This window comes from Thecamonas trahens (assembly GCF_000142905.1).
Source record: "Thecamonas trahens ATCC 50062 unplaced genomic scaffold supercont1.16, whole genome shotgun sequence".
NCBI classification, from domain to species: domain Eukaryota; order Apusomonadida; family Apusomonadidae; genus Thecamonas; species Thecamonas trahens.
The window spans coordinates 98,853-113,559 of NW_013657664.1; the positions used below are offsets into that span (position 1 = coordinate 98,853).

General features: G+C 63.2%; 7 protein-coding genes across 7 annotated transcripts; 3 read left to right on the plus strand and 4 right to left on the minus strand.

The window, feature by feature from the left end:
- Nucleotides 1-63: 63 nt before the first annotated feature.
- On the plus strand, nucleotides 64-3,582 carry AMSG_03913 (ion transporter; the record flags this gene model as incomplete). The annotated part of the gene is made up of 2 exons (XM_013903712.1): nucleotides 64-111; nucleotides 136-3,582. The coding sequence occupies 2 exons, from the start codon at nucleotides 64-66 to the stop codon at nucleotides 3,580-3,582; spliced, it is 3,495 nt and encodes a 1,164-aa protein (XP_013759166.1).
- A 283-nt stretch (nucleotides 3,583-3,865) lies between these two features.
- Nucleotides 3,866-4,849, plus strand: AMSG_03914 (protein phosphatase 1 regulatory subunit 7; the record flags this gene model as incomplete). Its single annotated transcript, XM_013903713.1, has 1 exon — nucleotides 3,866-4,849. One exon carries the CDS (start codon nucleotides 3,866-3,868, stop codon nucleotides 4,847-4,849), a length of 984 nt encoding a protein of 327 aa, XP_013759167.1.
- Nucleotides 4,161-5,765, minus strand: AMSG_11787 (uncharacterized protein). The gene is made up of 2 exons (XM_013903910.1): nucleotides 5,749-5,765; nucleotides 4,161-5,659 (listed from the first exon to the last, which is right to left on the minus strand). Exons 1-2 carry the CDS (start codon nucleotides 5,749-5,751, stop codon nucleotides 4,919-4,921), a joined length of 744 nt encoding a protein of 247 aa, XP_013759364.1. The 5' UTR covers nucleotides 5,752-5,765; the 3' UTR covers nucleotides 4,161-4,918.
- Nucleotides 5,766-5,844: 79 nt separating this feature from the next.
- AMSG_11788 (uncharacterized protein) lies at nucleotides 5,845-7,586 on the minus strand. The gene has a single exon (XM_013903911.1). The coding sequence runs from the start codon at nucleotides 7,571-7,573 to the stop codon at nucleotides 6,119-6,121; it is 1,455 nt and encodes a 484-aa protein (XP_013759365.1). The 5' UTR covers nucleotides 7,574-7,586; the 3' UTR covers nucleotides 5,845-6,118.
- Nucleotides 7,587-7,964: 378 nt separating this feature from the next.
- Nucleotides 7,965-9,454, plus strand: AMSG_03917 (1-acylglycerol-3-phosphate acyltransferase; the record flags this gene model as incomplete). Its single annotated transcript, XM_013903714.1, has 1 exon — nucleotides 7,965-9,454. The coding sequence occupies one exon, from the start codon at nucleotides 7,965-7,967 to the stop codon at nucleotides 9,054-9,056; it is 1,092 nt and encodes a 363-aa protein (XP_013759168.1). The 3' UTR covers nucleotides 9,057-9,454.
- Nucleotides 9,081-11,290, minus strand: AMSG_03918 (heat shock protein; the record flags this gene model as incomplete). Its single annotated transcript, XM_013903715.1, has 2 exons — nucleotides 9,081-11,017; nucleotides 11,221-11,290. The coding sequence occupies 2 exons, from the start codon at nucleotides 11,288-11,290 to the stop codon at nucleotides 9,081-9,083; spliced, it is 2,007 nt and encodes a 668-aa protein (XP_013759169.1).
- Nucleotides 11,291-11,796: 506 nt separating this feature from the next.
- AMSG_03919 (uncharacterized protein) lies at nucleotides 11,797-13,580 on the minus strand (the record flags this gene model as incomplete). The annotated part of the gene is made up of 2 exons (XM_013903716.1): nucleotides 11,797-11,966; nucleotides 11,990-13,580. The coding sequence occupies 2 exons, from the start codon at nucleotides 13,578-13,580 to the stop codon at nucleotides 11,797-11,799; spliced, it is 1,761 nt and encodes a 586-aa protein (XP_013759170.1).
- Between the last annotated feature and the right edge of the window lie 1,127 nt (nucleotides 13,581-14,707).

Below are 14,707 nucleotides of genomic sequence, written 5' to 3' on the forward strand. Positions count from 1 at the left end.
CCACCTGACTCCACCTGACTCCATCAGACTGACTACATCGCCTCGGAGGCACGCGCCACAGCCATGGATGCCGAAGAGCTTCCGCTACTCGGAGGAGAGGAACGCGGCATAGTAGGGCATGGCAGAGGGTGGCAGGAGTGTCTGTACGGTGGGCTGGAGAGCAGACTCGCCGATGACCTTGTGCTTGTTCTGGTGGCGGTCAACGTGATCTCGTTTGTGCTCTCGACAGTGGATGCCATCGACGACAAAGTGGGGACGGTGTTTGATGTCATCGAAGCTGTCTCGGTGGCCCTCTTCACCATCGAGTATGGTCTACGGATGGTGGCGATCGGCGTAGAAGACAAGTACGCTGGTTGGTCTGGTCGCGCAAAGTGGATGGTCTCATTCTTCTCGCTCGTCGATCTCGCTGCCATCATGCCGTTCTACGTCGGCTTGGCTATCGGCGATGATGTCGGCACCACGCAGTTTGTGCGCATCTTGCGTGTCTTTCGCATGTTTCGCGCCGAGGGCCGGCTCGTCGAGGCCTTTACTCTGCTGGATGATGTGGTGCGGGCGAACCGGGCTCTCCTGGCTACTTCGTCGTTCATGGGCGCTGCGCTATGGCTTCTTCTTGCCGGCGTGTTGTATGCAACCGAGAAGGACAACCCCGATGTGGCTGGAGAGTACGATACCTTCTTCAAGGCACTCTGGTACGCGCTGCTCAACTTGCTTGGCGAGTTCCCGATCGCTGCCGAGCTGTCTAGCGCCGGCAAGGCGGTCTCTTGCTTCACTGTCGTCTTTGCAGTCGGATTCTTCTCGATCCCAACCGGGATTATCGGCGCGGGCCTGCTTGACATGCTGACCGAGCGGCGCAATGCGCGTGCTGTCGCAGATGACAGCCGTGATGCCGCCAACGTCAGTCGAGAACATAGTCTCTGCCGTGGATGTGAAGCTTCCGCCCGTCAAGCTCACATTGCCGCCAAGGGGCTCGGTGGCCGCCTTTATCTTGTACTCGACGGTGTCGGCGTTTGGGGCAGGATCATCGAGGCCTGCATCATGGCTCTCATTGTTGTCAACGTGGTAGTGTTTTCGATCTCGACTCTACCAGACATTGGCTACGACGGTGCGTTCTTTGTGTTTGAGGCAATGACGGTCGGCCTGTTTTCGGTCGAGTACCTGCTCCGGCTGTGGACAGTGGCGTTTGGTACAGCTGGCGAGGGCGAGACGAGCTGGCAGGCTCGGGCGCGATGGGTTGTCTCGTTTGAGTCTGCCGTGGATCTAGCGTCGATTGTTCCGTTCTACGTCGACCTCGCGTTGACAGGGACGGATGTCTCGCCGACGACGCTGCTGCGAGTGCTGCGGCTAGTTAGGCTGCTCAAGGCCGACTCGTATGTCCATGTCTTTGATCTGATGGACGATGTGGTGCGGGCAAACGGGGCGATGTTGGCGACAACGGCGTGGGTGGCGCTGGTGGTGTGGATACTGGCGGCGTCGCTGATGTATGCCACCGAGCGGCACAACAGCAATCTCGAGGTTGCGTCCGAGTTTGAGTCTGTGCCCGAGGCGCTGTGGATCACCTTTCTCAACCTGACTGGCGAGTACCCGCTGGCAGACTACACTCCGTGGGGCAAGGTTGTGTCGTCAGTGGTGGCACTCGTGGCCATCGGCGTCGCCGCGCTACCGACCGGCATCTGGGCGGCCGGCTTTGAGGACGCGCTCGCCGAGGCCAAGGCGCACACGGCCGAGGACACCACCGAGTGCGAGCAGTGCATCTCGCCTGAGCTCGCAGCATCATCGGCGCGGCTGCGACTGCGAGCGGCGGCGTTTGTGCCGCTGGCGGCGCACTCGCCACAAAGGGCGGCGCAGCTACGGAGCTCGGGACAATCTGCGGCGGCTCGAGCACCGGACTGGATACGCAGCCTGTACGCCTTTGTCTCGGGTGCAACTCGTGCCGGAGCAGCGGCCGAGCTTGTGGTGGTGGGCCTCATCTTTGTCAACACCATCACGTTTGTGCTCGGCTCGGTCGACTCGGTGGCTGCAAGCGCGACTGCGGTCAAGGTCTTTGAAGTCCTCGAGGGCTGCACGATGGCGGTGTTTGCGGTCGAGTACGCGGCGCGGGTGATAGCGGCGGGAGCAGATGCCAAGTACGCTCGGTTTGGCTGGCCGCGACTACGGTACTGCTGCTCACTCTTCGCGCTCCTTGATCTGGCGTGCCTTGTCCCGTATGGCGTGGAGCTTGTAACGCGAACCGAGCTGAGCTCGACGGTTGTGTTCCGGCTGTTTCGGCTGATGTTCCTGCTCAAATCAGAGTCGTTTGTGAGTGTCTTTACGCTGCTTGACGATGTGTTTGTGGCCAAAGCGCCACTGCTGCTGTCGTCGGCGTTTGTGGCCGGTGTGTGCTTGATTGTCTTTGCCACACTCTTGCACTACACCGAGCAGCACAACGAGATTGTGGTGAACGATCTAAGCATGGCGGCACGATACGAGAGCATCCCGTCGGCGCTGTGGTACACGCTGGTCCACCTGACGGGCGACTACCCGCTGTACCAGTACACGTGGTGGGGCAAGGGCGTCAACTTTGTGTCTGCGCTCACGGCGGTGGGCGTTGTGGGCATTCCGTCGGCCGCGATTGCTTCGGGCTTTGTCTCTGCGCGGGCGGCAATTGACGGTGGCGAGTTCGGCGGTGAGCGGGACGACGCACTTCCGCTGATCCCAGCAGCGGGCGACGACGCGCGGTGCCGGCAATGCCGGGTGGAGAGGGCACGCGCCACAGGCGTCGCCGGCTGGCTCCACGCACTGTTTGTTGGCGATCTACGCGTCGGCCACTGGCCCAACTACCTCCTCAACGGGCTGATTGCGGTGAATCTTGTGGCGTTCGCGCTCGGGACCGAGCCAAGTGTCCGCGCGGGAAGCGGCGGGCGGGTGGGCGACGCGCTTGACGTGGTCGAGTGGATCTCGGTAACGGTCTTTACGATCGAGTATGTGGCACGGCTTGTAGCTGCCGACGCAGATCCTGACTGGGGCTACTCGCGGCTGCGGTACGGGTGCTCGTTCTTTGCGCTCGTTGATCTTACGGCGATCGTGCCATTCTACGTGAGCGTGGCCATCGGTGACAGGACATCTGTATCGACGCTCCTTCGCGCACTGCGAGTGGTGCGGGTGCTCAAGGGTGAACACTCTGTGGAGGCGTTCACGCTGGTGGACAACGTGGTGGCGGCGACGGGCCGGGTGTTGGCGACGACTGGCTTTGCAGCCGCTCTGGTATGGATCATCTCGGCCTCGCTGTTCTACATTGCGGAACGCTCACAGGCGTACACGGATGGCGCTTTTGACAACATGCTTCTCTCGCTCTTCTTCACCATGATCTTCCTCGGAGGCGAGTGGGCGGTGGTGGACTTTACGCCGTGGGGCGAGGCTGTGGGTGCGTTCACCATCGTGCTCGCCATCGCCATCTTTGCGGTTCCAGGCGGCATTCTCTTTGACGGCTTTGCCGACATTGCCAATAAGCGGCGTGAGCTGCGAGACCAGCTAGCTTCACGCGATCTGCTCTGCTCTGGCTGCGGCGCGCACATCCAATCGTTCGTCCGCCATCACGTGGCCTAGAGCGCAGTGTCGGGCGTGGGCGAGGTGATTCCGAGTACCTGCGGAAGGCTACCTACGATGAACTTGGCAGCAAGGAGTCTAGAGCCTGGGACAACGAGCCAGGCTGATAGGATTTGTTGGGAGAGCCCAGCGAGTGTGAGCTAGCTGATTCGGCCGAGCTGGCGTGACGAAGGCTGGTCAGCGAACAAGCGAACACGACCTGGCCAGGTTGGCGACTCGTGGCCGGGCGAGGCTACCGGGGGCACAGCACGAGTACGACACCTGACTCTATAGACGAGAGAGTATGTCTGCAGACGGCGGTTCATGCTCAGGCTCGGGGTCTACCTCGGGCGACGAGAAGGTTGTGGACCTGACGTACCAGGCGCCAGGGGTAGCGGAAGCGCTGGACGCCGAGGTGGAGGTGGTGGACGCGACAGGGAATGGGTGGACGGAGATGGAGCTGCTGAAGGGACTGGCCAAGTTGCAGACTGTGTGCTTGCGGAACAACAGGGTGAGCAAGGTGGAATGTCTGGAGGCGGCCACAGAGCTGGAGGAGCTTGACCTGTATGGCAACTCGGTCAAGGTCATCGAGGGTGTGGCTCACCTCTCCAAGCTCGTCATCCTCGACTTCTCGTTCAATCTCATCCGGTCGATGGCCCCGCTCGGTGTGCCCGACATTTCGTTTACCGGCCTGCGCAAGCTGTATCTGTGTTCGAACAAGATCACCAAGATCGAGGGGCTGGAGAAGCTGACGGCCCTGGAGATGCTCGAGCTCGGATCGAACCGGCTGCGGACGATCGAAGGCCTGGAGACGCTCACAGCGCTGCGGGAGCTGTGGCTTGGGCGCAACAAGCTCGAGAAGATCACCGGGCTGGAGAACCTGACCAATCTGGAGATCTTGGACTTGCAGTCGAACCGGCTGACCAAGCTCGAGGGGCTCGAGGCCAACACCAAGCTGACGGACCTGTACCTGGCACACAACGCGATCGAGAGCCTCGAGGGCATTGCGCAGCTTGTGGCGCTGGAGACGTTTGACATCTCAAACAACGCGCTGTCGGCGATTCCGGCCGACGAGCTCCCGCGAGCAGCGCTGACCGAGTTCTGGATGAACCACAACACCGTGAGCGACTGGGCCGACGTCGAGGTGCTCAAGGACGCACCTCAGCTCGAGACGGTGTACTTTGAGGGCAACCCCATTGCCGAGCACCCGCGGTACCGCGCCATCATGGCCGACACGCTCCCGCAGATCAAGCAGATCGACGCGACGCTGATCCGGACGCGGATGTAAACTGCCGGCTCGACGGAGGACGCGCTGGCCAATAACATGCACGACGCGGGCCGCCTTGCGCATGCTTTCTCACACAATAGTGCCCAGCGAGGCAGCCTGCTGATGTGCATGCTCCTTGACCTTGGCCACAAGAACTTCGTGGATGAGAGCGGCGCCCTTCATAGCCAGCGAGACGAGAGCGTCGTAGACGTCGAGCGGGATGCGGTCGTTGATCTTGACCAGCGAGAGCGTGGCCTCGGTGGGGAGCATGGCCAGCAGCAGCTCGGGGCCGCCACCGGACGAGTCCTCCAGATAGTTGAGATCCAGCACGTTGGCGCCGTCGATGTGGCCGGCCGAGCAGGCGACGACAAAGTCCTTGAGCGGGATGCCAGCGTCGATGAGCGCCAGAGTAGCCGCGTTGATGGCAGCAGCAACGTTGCCACCATCCGCCTGCAGAACATGGACAAAGATGTCGATTTGTGAACGCGGGAAGAGCTCTGTCAGAATGACCGGCTCAAAGGTAGCCACCAGCATCTGCGAGACCTCTGCCGACCGCTTGTCGCCCTTTGAGCTCTTCTTCCGCTCGCCTGTGGCAAAGGTAGCCATACCAAACTCTGCACGAACAACAGCACGATCATGCTTGGCCATCGAAGCCCGCCGCACTTCCCGGGGTCCGTACACTGCCGCCACCACCTTGGTATTGCCCATCTCCACATAGGCTGATCCGTCGGCCCGCGAGAACAGATCCATCCGGGCTTGCAGCTTACGGAGCTCGTCCGGCCGCCGTCCGTCCAGCCGCAAGCCTTCTGGGGACACAAACTCTCTCCGGGACTGTATACAAGGAAGGGGGAAGGGGAGGGTGAGTGTAGGGGGGGGGGGGGGCAAGGAGGGCATGGGGTCGGTCAAGGCTTGCGGCGTACCATGGTACGAAGGCGCTGGAGTGGGGTGATCCTGATCCTGATCCTGATCAAGTTTGTGTGGGCAGATTCGATGGTCGAGTGGGCGGACAGGGATAGCGGATGAGTAATGCGTGTAAGATGGTATGTGTGCTAGAGACAGGAGAAGGTGAGTGTAGTTGGAAGGGGGTTAGATCTTTGGGTCGTGGCCTGATTGAAGCAGAGTGAGGTACAGCGGAGAGCACCGCAGTGGAGAGTATCGCAGCGGAGAGCACCGCAGCGCGGCGCAGCACAGCGCGGCGCATGGCTGGTGGGGGCGGGACGTCTGGGTGGGCCGAGAGTGACATGCTCAATCGGGGCGGCGTGTGCTCGCGGAAGGCGAAGATTTGAGAGCTTACAATCTCACGACGTTGTTGATAACAAGGCAAGAATCGGAGGAGCGCTTAGAGCAGAGAGCGACGAGGTTGTGGATGGCGCCGGTGAAGATGTTGTTGGCAACCATGATCGCACCTGAAGACTCACGAGTGCGGTCGATCTGCGAGAAGCACGTGCCCGAGATGCAGTTGTTCTGCAGAAAGAGCGAGTCGGTGATCGAGACCGCGGTGGCGCCCGCGATGGTGACGGCAGGCAAACCCTTGTGATGGACGTCCCACTGGGTAAAGGTGCATCCAGAGAAAGAGACCATGCCGGAGCCGGCGACCGAGGCAATCGAGTACGATGGGCCCCAGAAGGCGGTGTTGGAGACGGTGACAGTGCCCGAGTTGGTCGGTGCGACAACGAGCTCGATCGAGGTGACCGAGACATTGGCCCATTGCGGCGAGGCGAACGAGGTGAACTCACAGGCTGCGATCTGCAGGCCCCACACGTCGACTTGCTCGATCAAGACCGACGCGTTGTACGCCATGTCAGCGCCACTCTCCTCGAGAATGCCATTGGTGGCGCCGGCTGCGGTCTCGATAAAATGGAACCCGACCGAGTAGGCAAAGGCAAAGAGGCGGGTGCAGAACTGCCAGTCAGAGCGGCCAAGGACAAATGCCCGTCCTCTAGTCAGCTGCAGCCGCATGTACTCGGGATGCTGCGAGTACCAGGGGTTAAAGTGGATGTCAATCATGCGACCGATGTCAGTCACATCGTCGACGTAGATGCCGATGAGCGACGGCTGACCGTAGACCCGGGCGATGTAGTGGCGGGCGGCGCCAACAGCCGAAATGAACTGGTACGGATTGACGCCCTCGACATCGATGACGGCAGAGTTGACCGAGAGCGAGAGAGTGAATGGGTACGGGGTCGGCGCAGCCTTGGGGTCCTGGTCTGGATAGTAAAGGACCACGCCGCGGAGGGTGGCGTCCTGCTTGAGGGTGGCGAATGGAGTTCCCGACGCCTCGCCGCGGCCACCCACCACCAGCAGCACCGATCCATGTGTGGGCGGCAGCCCACCCTCGCCAACGTTGTGTGCTGGTGGCGCGCGATACGTGCCCTCGAGCGACACGCCGACGGGCACGGTGATCGACGAGTGGAAAGTGAACTGGCCGGCCGGAACCCAGACGATGCCGCCACCTGCAGCCAGAGCAGCGTTGAGAGCCGCCTGGAACGGCACCGCGTTGTCAAACGAGCCATCACCGGCCCTGGCACCATGATCCAGCACGTTAGTCACGGAGTTTTGCTCCGTCGTGCCTCTGCGAGCCGGGCCAACGCTAGATCCATGCCATCGATCGTGTCGTGCCTCGAGCGCACGGGCAAGGAGGCGGCCTTGGACGCGCCGTGCTGACGACATGCCGACGGAGAGGGAGACAAGAACGAGCAAGAGAGGTAATATAGTCCGCACAGCAATGCGCGTGGTACCAGGCATGTGACTGTCGGACTGTGTCGGGTGTGCGTCGCCGTTGTTGCCCCGTTGCCAGGCGCTGCGCCACAGGTGCGCGTGCGCGTGCGCGCAAACTGGTTGCTGGTTGAATGGGGGGGTGGAGGGGGGGGGGGGGGGGGGGGGGGAGGGTGAGGGGAGTGGCGACAGGGCGAGACTATGCCACACCACTCTTTCCGAGCTTACGGAAGCAGAAAGCAGAGTGGGTGTACTGGTGCTGGTGTGGTGCACGGGTGTGGTGACTGTGTTTGTGGCTGGAAGCTGGAGCTAGAACGCGGCGACCTGACCGACGACCTGACCGACGACCTGACCGACGACCTGATCCACTCCTCGTCATCGACCGGGCTGCGACAACAGTAGCAAGGCACGTGATTGCATCATGCAGCTGCTGCGAATCCTGAGGGGAACGCTGGCTGTGGCGGCGACCTGGGCGTTTCTGGCAGTCTCGTTTGTCATCATGCTGCCATTCTTCCTTGTGGCGCTAGTGTGCGGCGGATGGTCGATGGCACGCCGGTGGGTTGGCTATCCGGCGGGCGCGTGGGTGGTGTTTCCGGGTATGGCGGCAATCGCCGAGTGGTGGGGCGGCTCGACGCTGCGGGTCCACACGTCGTCGCCTGCGGGCGCCAAGTCCCCCGACGCCATTCTGGTGCCTGGCGAGTCTGCGCTGGTCATGGCCAATCACGTGTTTGCGCTCGACTGGTGGGCCATCATGCGGCTGGGCGTCCGTATTCGGTCGGCCGGCTGGCTTGTGTTCCTGGCCAAGGACTCGGTCAAGTACATCCCGGTGGTGGGATGGGTGGTGGCCATGGCGGGCGTGCTGCTGCGGCGGTCGTGGGACTTGGATGCGGCGCGGCTGTTTGCCGCCTTTCGCGCTGCGGGTGCCGCCGGCCAGCCGGTCTGGCTCATGTGCCACCCCGAGGGCACCCGCATGTCGCCGGCCAAACTTGCGGCGTCGCAGGCGTGGCTGGAAGCTCAAGGCCGTGACCAAATGGACCATGTACTCGCACCGCGGGTCAAGGCTGTCATTGCCGCCGTTGCCGCGCTCCACTCGCGGTTCGCGGCCATCTACGACCTCACACTCGCGTATCCTGACGGCACGCCGTCGATCTGGAAGGTTGCTTGCTCTTGTGCGCCCGATGTCCACCTCCACGTCGACCGCATCCCGATTCCGGTGCTCTTCGAGCAGATTGCCGCCGCCGGCGGGCTAGACGCTGCCGCCGTGCCGGATCTGTTTGACGCGACCGCGTCGGGTGACGCAACGGCTGCCGCTGTCATCCTCCCGCTCATGAAAGAGTGGGTCCGCGCTCGCTGGCAGCTCAAGGAGCGGCGGCTGCGCGAGTTCCACGCCCGCGGCGGGCAGTTTGACCCCGACGAGGCGCGCGAGCTTCCGTTGCCGAGTCTTTCGCAGCATGGCGCGTTTGTGCGCGATGGACTGACACGGACATGGCCGCGGCAAGCAGTGGCTCAGTAGCGGTTTCCAGCTTTATCACCTCGTTCACTTCTTGCTGAGCGCGTCGTTGAGCAGGGCATCAAGGCGCTTGACCATAGAACGCGGGTCCTCAAGTAGGCCAGCAGAAATCATGGCGTTGTCAAAGACCTGCTGGGCAACACGCAGAGCGAGGTCGGGCTCCTCGACACGGGCAGAAACCAGCTTGGAGATGATAGGCGACTTGGGGTTGATCTCGAGAGTGTAGCTCTCCTCCATGTCGTTGACGCCGGTCCGGGCGCCAACCATGCGGATCATCTGGCGCATGGTGGCCGAGTCGTGCTCGACAATCAGCGCCGGCGCCGAGGTCACGCGCTTGGTTGCCTTGACCTCGGACACCTTCTCGCCGAGCGAATCCTTCATCCACTCGAGCAAGCCGTCGAGGGCCTCGCCCTTGGGCGCGGCGGCAGTGTTGTCGCCGTCGTCCGCCGATGCATCGTCGTCGCCGGCCTCGGTCGCCTTAAACTCGTCGCCAATGTCCTCAGACTCGATCGAGACCAGCTTCTTGCCGGCGTACGAGCCGAGGTGGCGCATGACAAACTCGTCGACCGGCTGGTCGAGGAGAATGACCTCGGTGCCCTTGGAGGCAAAGGCGTCCATGTAGGGCGAAGCGAGTGCGAGCTCGCGCGACGGCGCGACCACGTAGTACAGCTTATCCTGCTCCTCGGGTGTGCCCTCGAGCACCTCGTCGAGAGTCTTGTTGCCCTCGCCTGACGTGGTCGGGAAGAGCATGAGCTTGCCGAGCGCGTCCTTGTACTGATCGGTGGCGCAAATGCCCTCCTTGAGGAAGTTGCCAAACTCGCCAAACCACTTGGCGTACGCCGTCCGGTCGGCGGCCAGCTCCTCCGAAAAGTGCTTGAGAATGCGCTTGGTGAGGATGCGGTTGAGGTTGGCGATGAGCGCGTCGTCCTGGGTAAACTCGCGCGAGAGGTTGAGCGGAAGATCCTCCGAGTCCACAACGCCCTTGACAAAGCGCAGCCACTCGGGAAGGAGCTTGGTCGGCTTGGGATCAATCAGCACCTTGCGCGAGTAGAGCTGGACGCCCGGCTCGAGGCGGCCCGAGCCAAACTTGTACTCAAAGTGGGTCTGCGGAAAGTAGAAGAGCGACTTGATGTCGACCGGCACGTCGGTCGAGAACTGCAGGCGGAAAGCCGGCTCGTCGTACGCACCCGCGATGAACTGGTAGAACTCGGTGTGCTGCTCGTCGGTCACCTTGGACTTGGGGAGCGCCCACAGCGGCTCGATGACGTTGACTCGGTCGCCGTCGACCTCGATGGGGAACGAGACAAAGTTGGAGAACTGCTTGATGATCTCCTTGATCCGGAAGCTCGAGGCAAACTCGTGCGAGTCGGCGTTGAGGTGGATGGTGATGGCGGTGCCGACCGGTGCGTCGGGCGCCTCAGTCACCGTGTACGTGCCCGACCCGTCCGAGCTCCACCGGTACCCGGTCTCGGCGCCGGCCTTGCGCGTTGTCACGCTCACGTGGTCGCCCACAATAAACGCCGAGTAAAAGCCGACACCAAACCGGCCGATGACGTTGGACTTGGCGTCGCCGGCCGCGCCCTGCCCGGCCGTCGCCATCTCGTCCACGAACGCTGCAGTTCCCGACCGGGCAATGGTCCCGAGGTTCTCCACCAGCTCGTCCTTGGTCATGCCAATGCCCGAGTCGGAAACCGTCAGCGTCTTGGCGTCCTCATCGATGGCGATGGAGATCTTGAGCTCGCGATCGACGTCAACGCCGTCGCTCACCTGCGCATACCGCATCTTCTCCAGCGCATCCGACGCGTTCGAGACCAGCTCACGCACAAAGACCTTCTTGTCCGAGTACAGTGACTTGGCCACAATGTCTAGCAGCTTGCGGGTCTCGGCCTGGAACTCGTGCGTCTCCTCCTCCTGCGCATCGAGCGCTCCAGCCACCGATCCAAACTCGCGGGCAGCGCTGCCTGCTCCACCAGCACCTGCTCCAGACCACCGGCTGGCCATCATCGCCACGCTAGGAACTGCCAGACCCGTCACTGCCGCCACACCTGCCATCCGCACAGCACTCTGCGCGCCAGCCGTCCGAGCCAAGCTCGTCGAGGCCACACGCGCCCGCCGAGCTGTCCACCAGCCGAGCCAGCCGAGCCGCTCGAGGCAGAGCGACGAGCACCATGGATAAGCCGAGACGAGGCCCGGGCGAGGAACCGGGTAGCCATGCGGGAAGCAGCCTGGGTAAACATGCTTGTTTCGAGCCTGACGAAAAGTATGCTTCTCTATCCCCTCCCTCGCCTTACCTTGCCTGACGCCACCAGTGACCGCCTCACTCCGCCAGCCGGGATGGGATCGCCCCATGTCGCGTTGAGCCGACTGCGCGACCTTCGCGAAAAACGTCACTGAAGGCTGGGGCGCGCGACGGGGAAGGCCACGAGCGGGCTCATCGTGGGTGCAATGCTACATGAGAGCAAGTTCAATGACAGTGGAAAGGGAAAGACACGCTTACGCGGTATCGGCGTCGTTGTCGTTGCGGATGGCGGCGACGCGGGAGTTTGAGGCCGCGGTGTGGAGTCGCGGAGGGGAGGCGGCGGCTTCTCGAGGCAGCGAGAGGGCTGCGGCAGACTCAGCGCGCCCGAGAGCGGCAATCGATGAGTTAGGACGGCTGCTGGGGCGGCGCGATGAGGAACGGCGGGAAGAGAGTACACCGCGGCCAGGCGACCTGGACGACCGCAGTGAGCCGCTCATCGACATATTACGCCGCAGCGACGGTGACGAGGTGTTGAGGTCGCGGGAGAGCGCCGGGCGCGCAATCACAGTCGAGGACCGCGCCCGAGACAAACTGGTCGTTGAGCGAATGCGCGAAAGCGCCGAGAGCGCCCGCGATGCAGGGCGACGCGCCGAGGGGGAAGCAGCAGATCCAGGCTTGATGTTGCGCGAGGCGGGACGCTCCGTCGAGCGAGACGAAGACGACGAGAGGCGCGAGGAATCGTCCTCACCGTCCGACGCCTCTCCGTCCGACGCCTTGACGTCGGACGTGGGCATCAGGAGCGATGCAGCAGTGGCAAGCCGTTGCAGCGGCGAGACAACAGCTTTTCGTGAGCCTGCTCGCGAGCGCGAAGACGCCGACAGCGCCCGCGTGCGGATAGCTGCACGGGCCGACCGTGCCCGCCGTGAGCCGAGACGCTCTCGGAGAGCAGCAACTCGGGCTTTGGTCGACGTGGGGTCGATCTCGCTCTCGTCCGGGTTGGTCATTTGGGCCCAGTCACCCGACCACACGGCGTCCGCCGCAGCCGACTTGGCCTGCTCGGCGAGCTTGGCCGACACAACCGCGTTGATGTCAAACGACGGCAGCGAGTCGGTGGAGACAAGCGTTGTCTGCGACGTTGTGCGGTGCAGGTTGGGCTGGGAATCGAGGTCTGCTGCAACGAGCTCGACGCCGCGGAGATCGGCAGCGGTGAACCCGCGCCCGGCGAGGCTCTTGGGCACTGCAGAGTACAGCTCCACATCAAACGACGTCCCAGTCTCCATCACATGCCGGAACACGCCCATCCGCTCGAGCGAAGCGCCGAGCTCACTGGCAGTGACAACATCAATGCGGCGGACAGCGTCGCCAGAGACCACAATCTGGCCTCCGCCACCGCAGTCGCCCACCACCTGCGCCACGTTCATCGCCCCACCAAAGTACTCGTACCGCTGCGTTCGCTCCGAGAAGCTCCGCGACGGCTCGCACCAGTGGATTCCGATCCGTACACGCAGCCCACGGAAGAGCAGCTCGCCGGTGGCTTCGTCCTCCACAACAGGCACCTTTCTGTCCTGCAGCACGTCCGCCGGCCACTCGAGATCGAGCAGCTTGGTCTGCAACTCGATCGCCGTCCGCACCGCCTCGGCTGCGGTGTGGAAGGCGACCACAAACGAGTCGCCCTCGGTCCGCACCTCGTACCCGCGGTGCTTGTCAAGCAGCTCCCGGAAGAGCTTGTTGTGTATGTCAATGGCGATCTCCATTGACTCGGAGTAGTGCTCCCACAGATGCGTCGAAGCCTGCACGTCCGAAATGAACATGGCGATCGCGCCTTTCGGCGCCTCCTCGGCTGCAGCCGCCATCTTCTCGGCCACATACACCTTGGCAGCCCGCTTGCGACGGACAATGAGGAGGAAGGCCACACCTGCAACAATGCAGACCATGAACGACGCCGTCGAGCCAGCAACAATCGGCAGCATGCGTGACGGCGACGCCACAGACGCGCCAGCACCTTGGCCGAGACACTCGCTCAAGCCGCCGCACACGCCGCACTCATCGACGACCAAACCCGAATTGGGGACGCCGTCGCAGCCGGCGCAGCTGCTCGAGTTGCCGTAGCACACGCCGCACACATCCTGATGCCGATCGGTGCCAAAGCACACTCCGCACGAGTCCAGCGCCTCGTTCTCGCCGCGGCACACTCCGCACGAGTCGCGGAGCAGGTTGTTGCCAAAGCACATGCCACAGCCATCGACATTACGGTTACCGCCGAAGCAAACTCCACACGAGTCGAGCATGGCGTTCGGCGCCACCGTCGTTGTTCCGCCCGTGCAAAAGCCACAGTCGTCGATGATCGCGCTGCCTCCGCACACACCGGCACAGTCGAATGTTGCAGTCAGCGAGATCTTGACATCACACGAGAGCGCACATGACGAATTGTCGCCGCCACACACGCCGCACGCGTCGACAACCAATCCACCGGGAAGACCGTCACAGCCGAGACAGCTTGATCCGTCACCGTTGCACACGCCACACACGTCAATGGAGTCTGGCCCGCAACCCTCGCACCGCTCGAAGCACTTGTCACATGCATCAAGATGCATCTTGGGCACCAGGCCGGTCGTACCACCCACGCACACGCCGCAATCATCGATAAATGCGGTCCCGTTGCACACGCCAGCACAGTCAAAAACAGAAATGGCTCCGGTCGAGTTGTCGCACGAAGCGACGCAGATGTCCACGGCAGAGCCGCCGCACTTGCCGCAAGCATCAAAGTAAGCGCCACCGAGTGGGATGGGCACGCCATCACAGCCAAGACAGGTATCGGACGAGCCACCGCAGACGCCGCACACATCAAAAACCTCGCCCGAGTAAGGCACACCATCACATCCGGCGCAGGTCGAGTTGTCGCCCCAGGGCACGCCGCAAGCGTCAACACACGCGTTGTCCCCGTGACACACACCACAAGCGTCCATGTCGGCATCGTTCCCGTGGCAGACGCCACAGGCGTCCATGTCGGCGTTGAAAGCGCGATCGGGCCCAAAGCAAGCGCCGCAGGTATCGAACGGTTGCCCGTTGAGACAAGGTGGCGGAGGAGGTGGCGACGGCGGAGGAGGAGGAGGAGAGGGTGGCGGCGGTGGCGGGGAAGGTGGCGGCGGCGGCGGTGACGGCGGTGGCGGCGGCGATGGCGGCGGCGGGGGGGGAGAAGGAGGTGGTGGAGGCGGCGGCGGGGAAGGCGGCGGAGGTGGCGGCGACGGTGGTGGTGGCGACGGAGGGGGGGACGGCGGCGGCGATGGTGGCGGCGGCGATGGCAGCGGCGACGGCGGCGGCGACGGTGGCGGTGGTGGCGATGGGGGCGGCGGTGGTGATGGGGGCGGCGGCGGTGACGGTGGAGGAGGTGATGGCGGCGGCGGCGATGGTGGCG

Bases quoted from the DNA above. Each gene is read 5' to 3' on its own strand.
- AMSG_11788 (XM_013903911.1), bottom strand. From the start codon at position 7,573: ATGCCTGGTACCACGCGCATTGCTGTGCGGACTATATTACCTCTCTTG.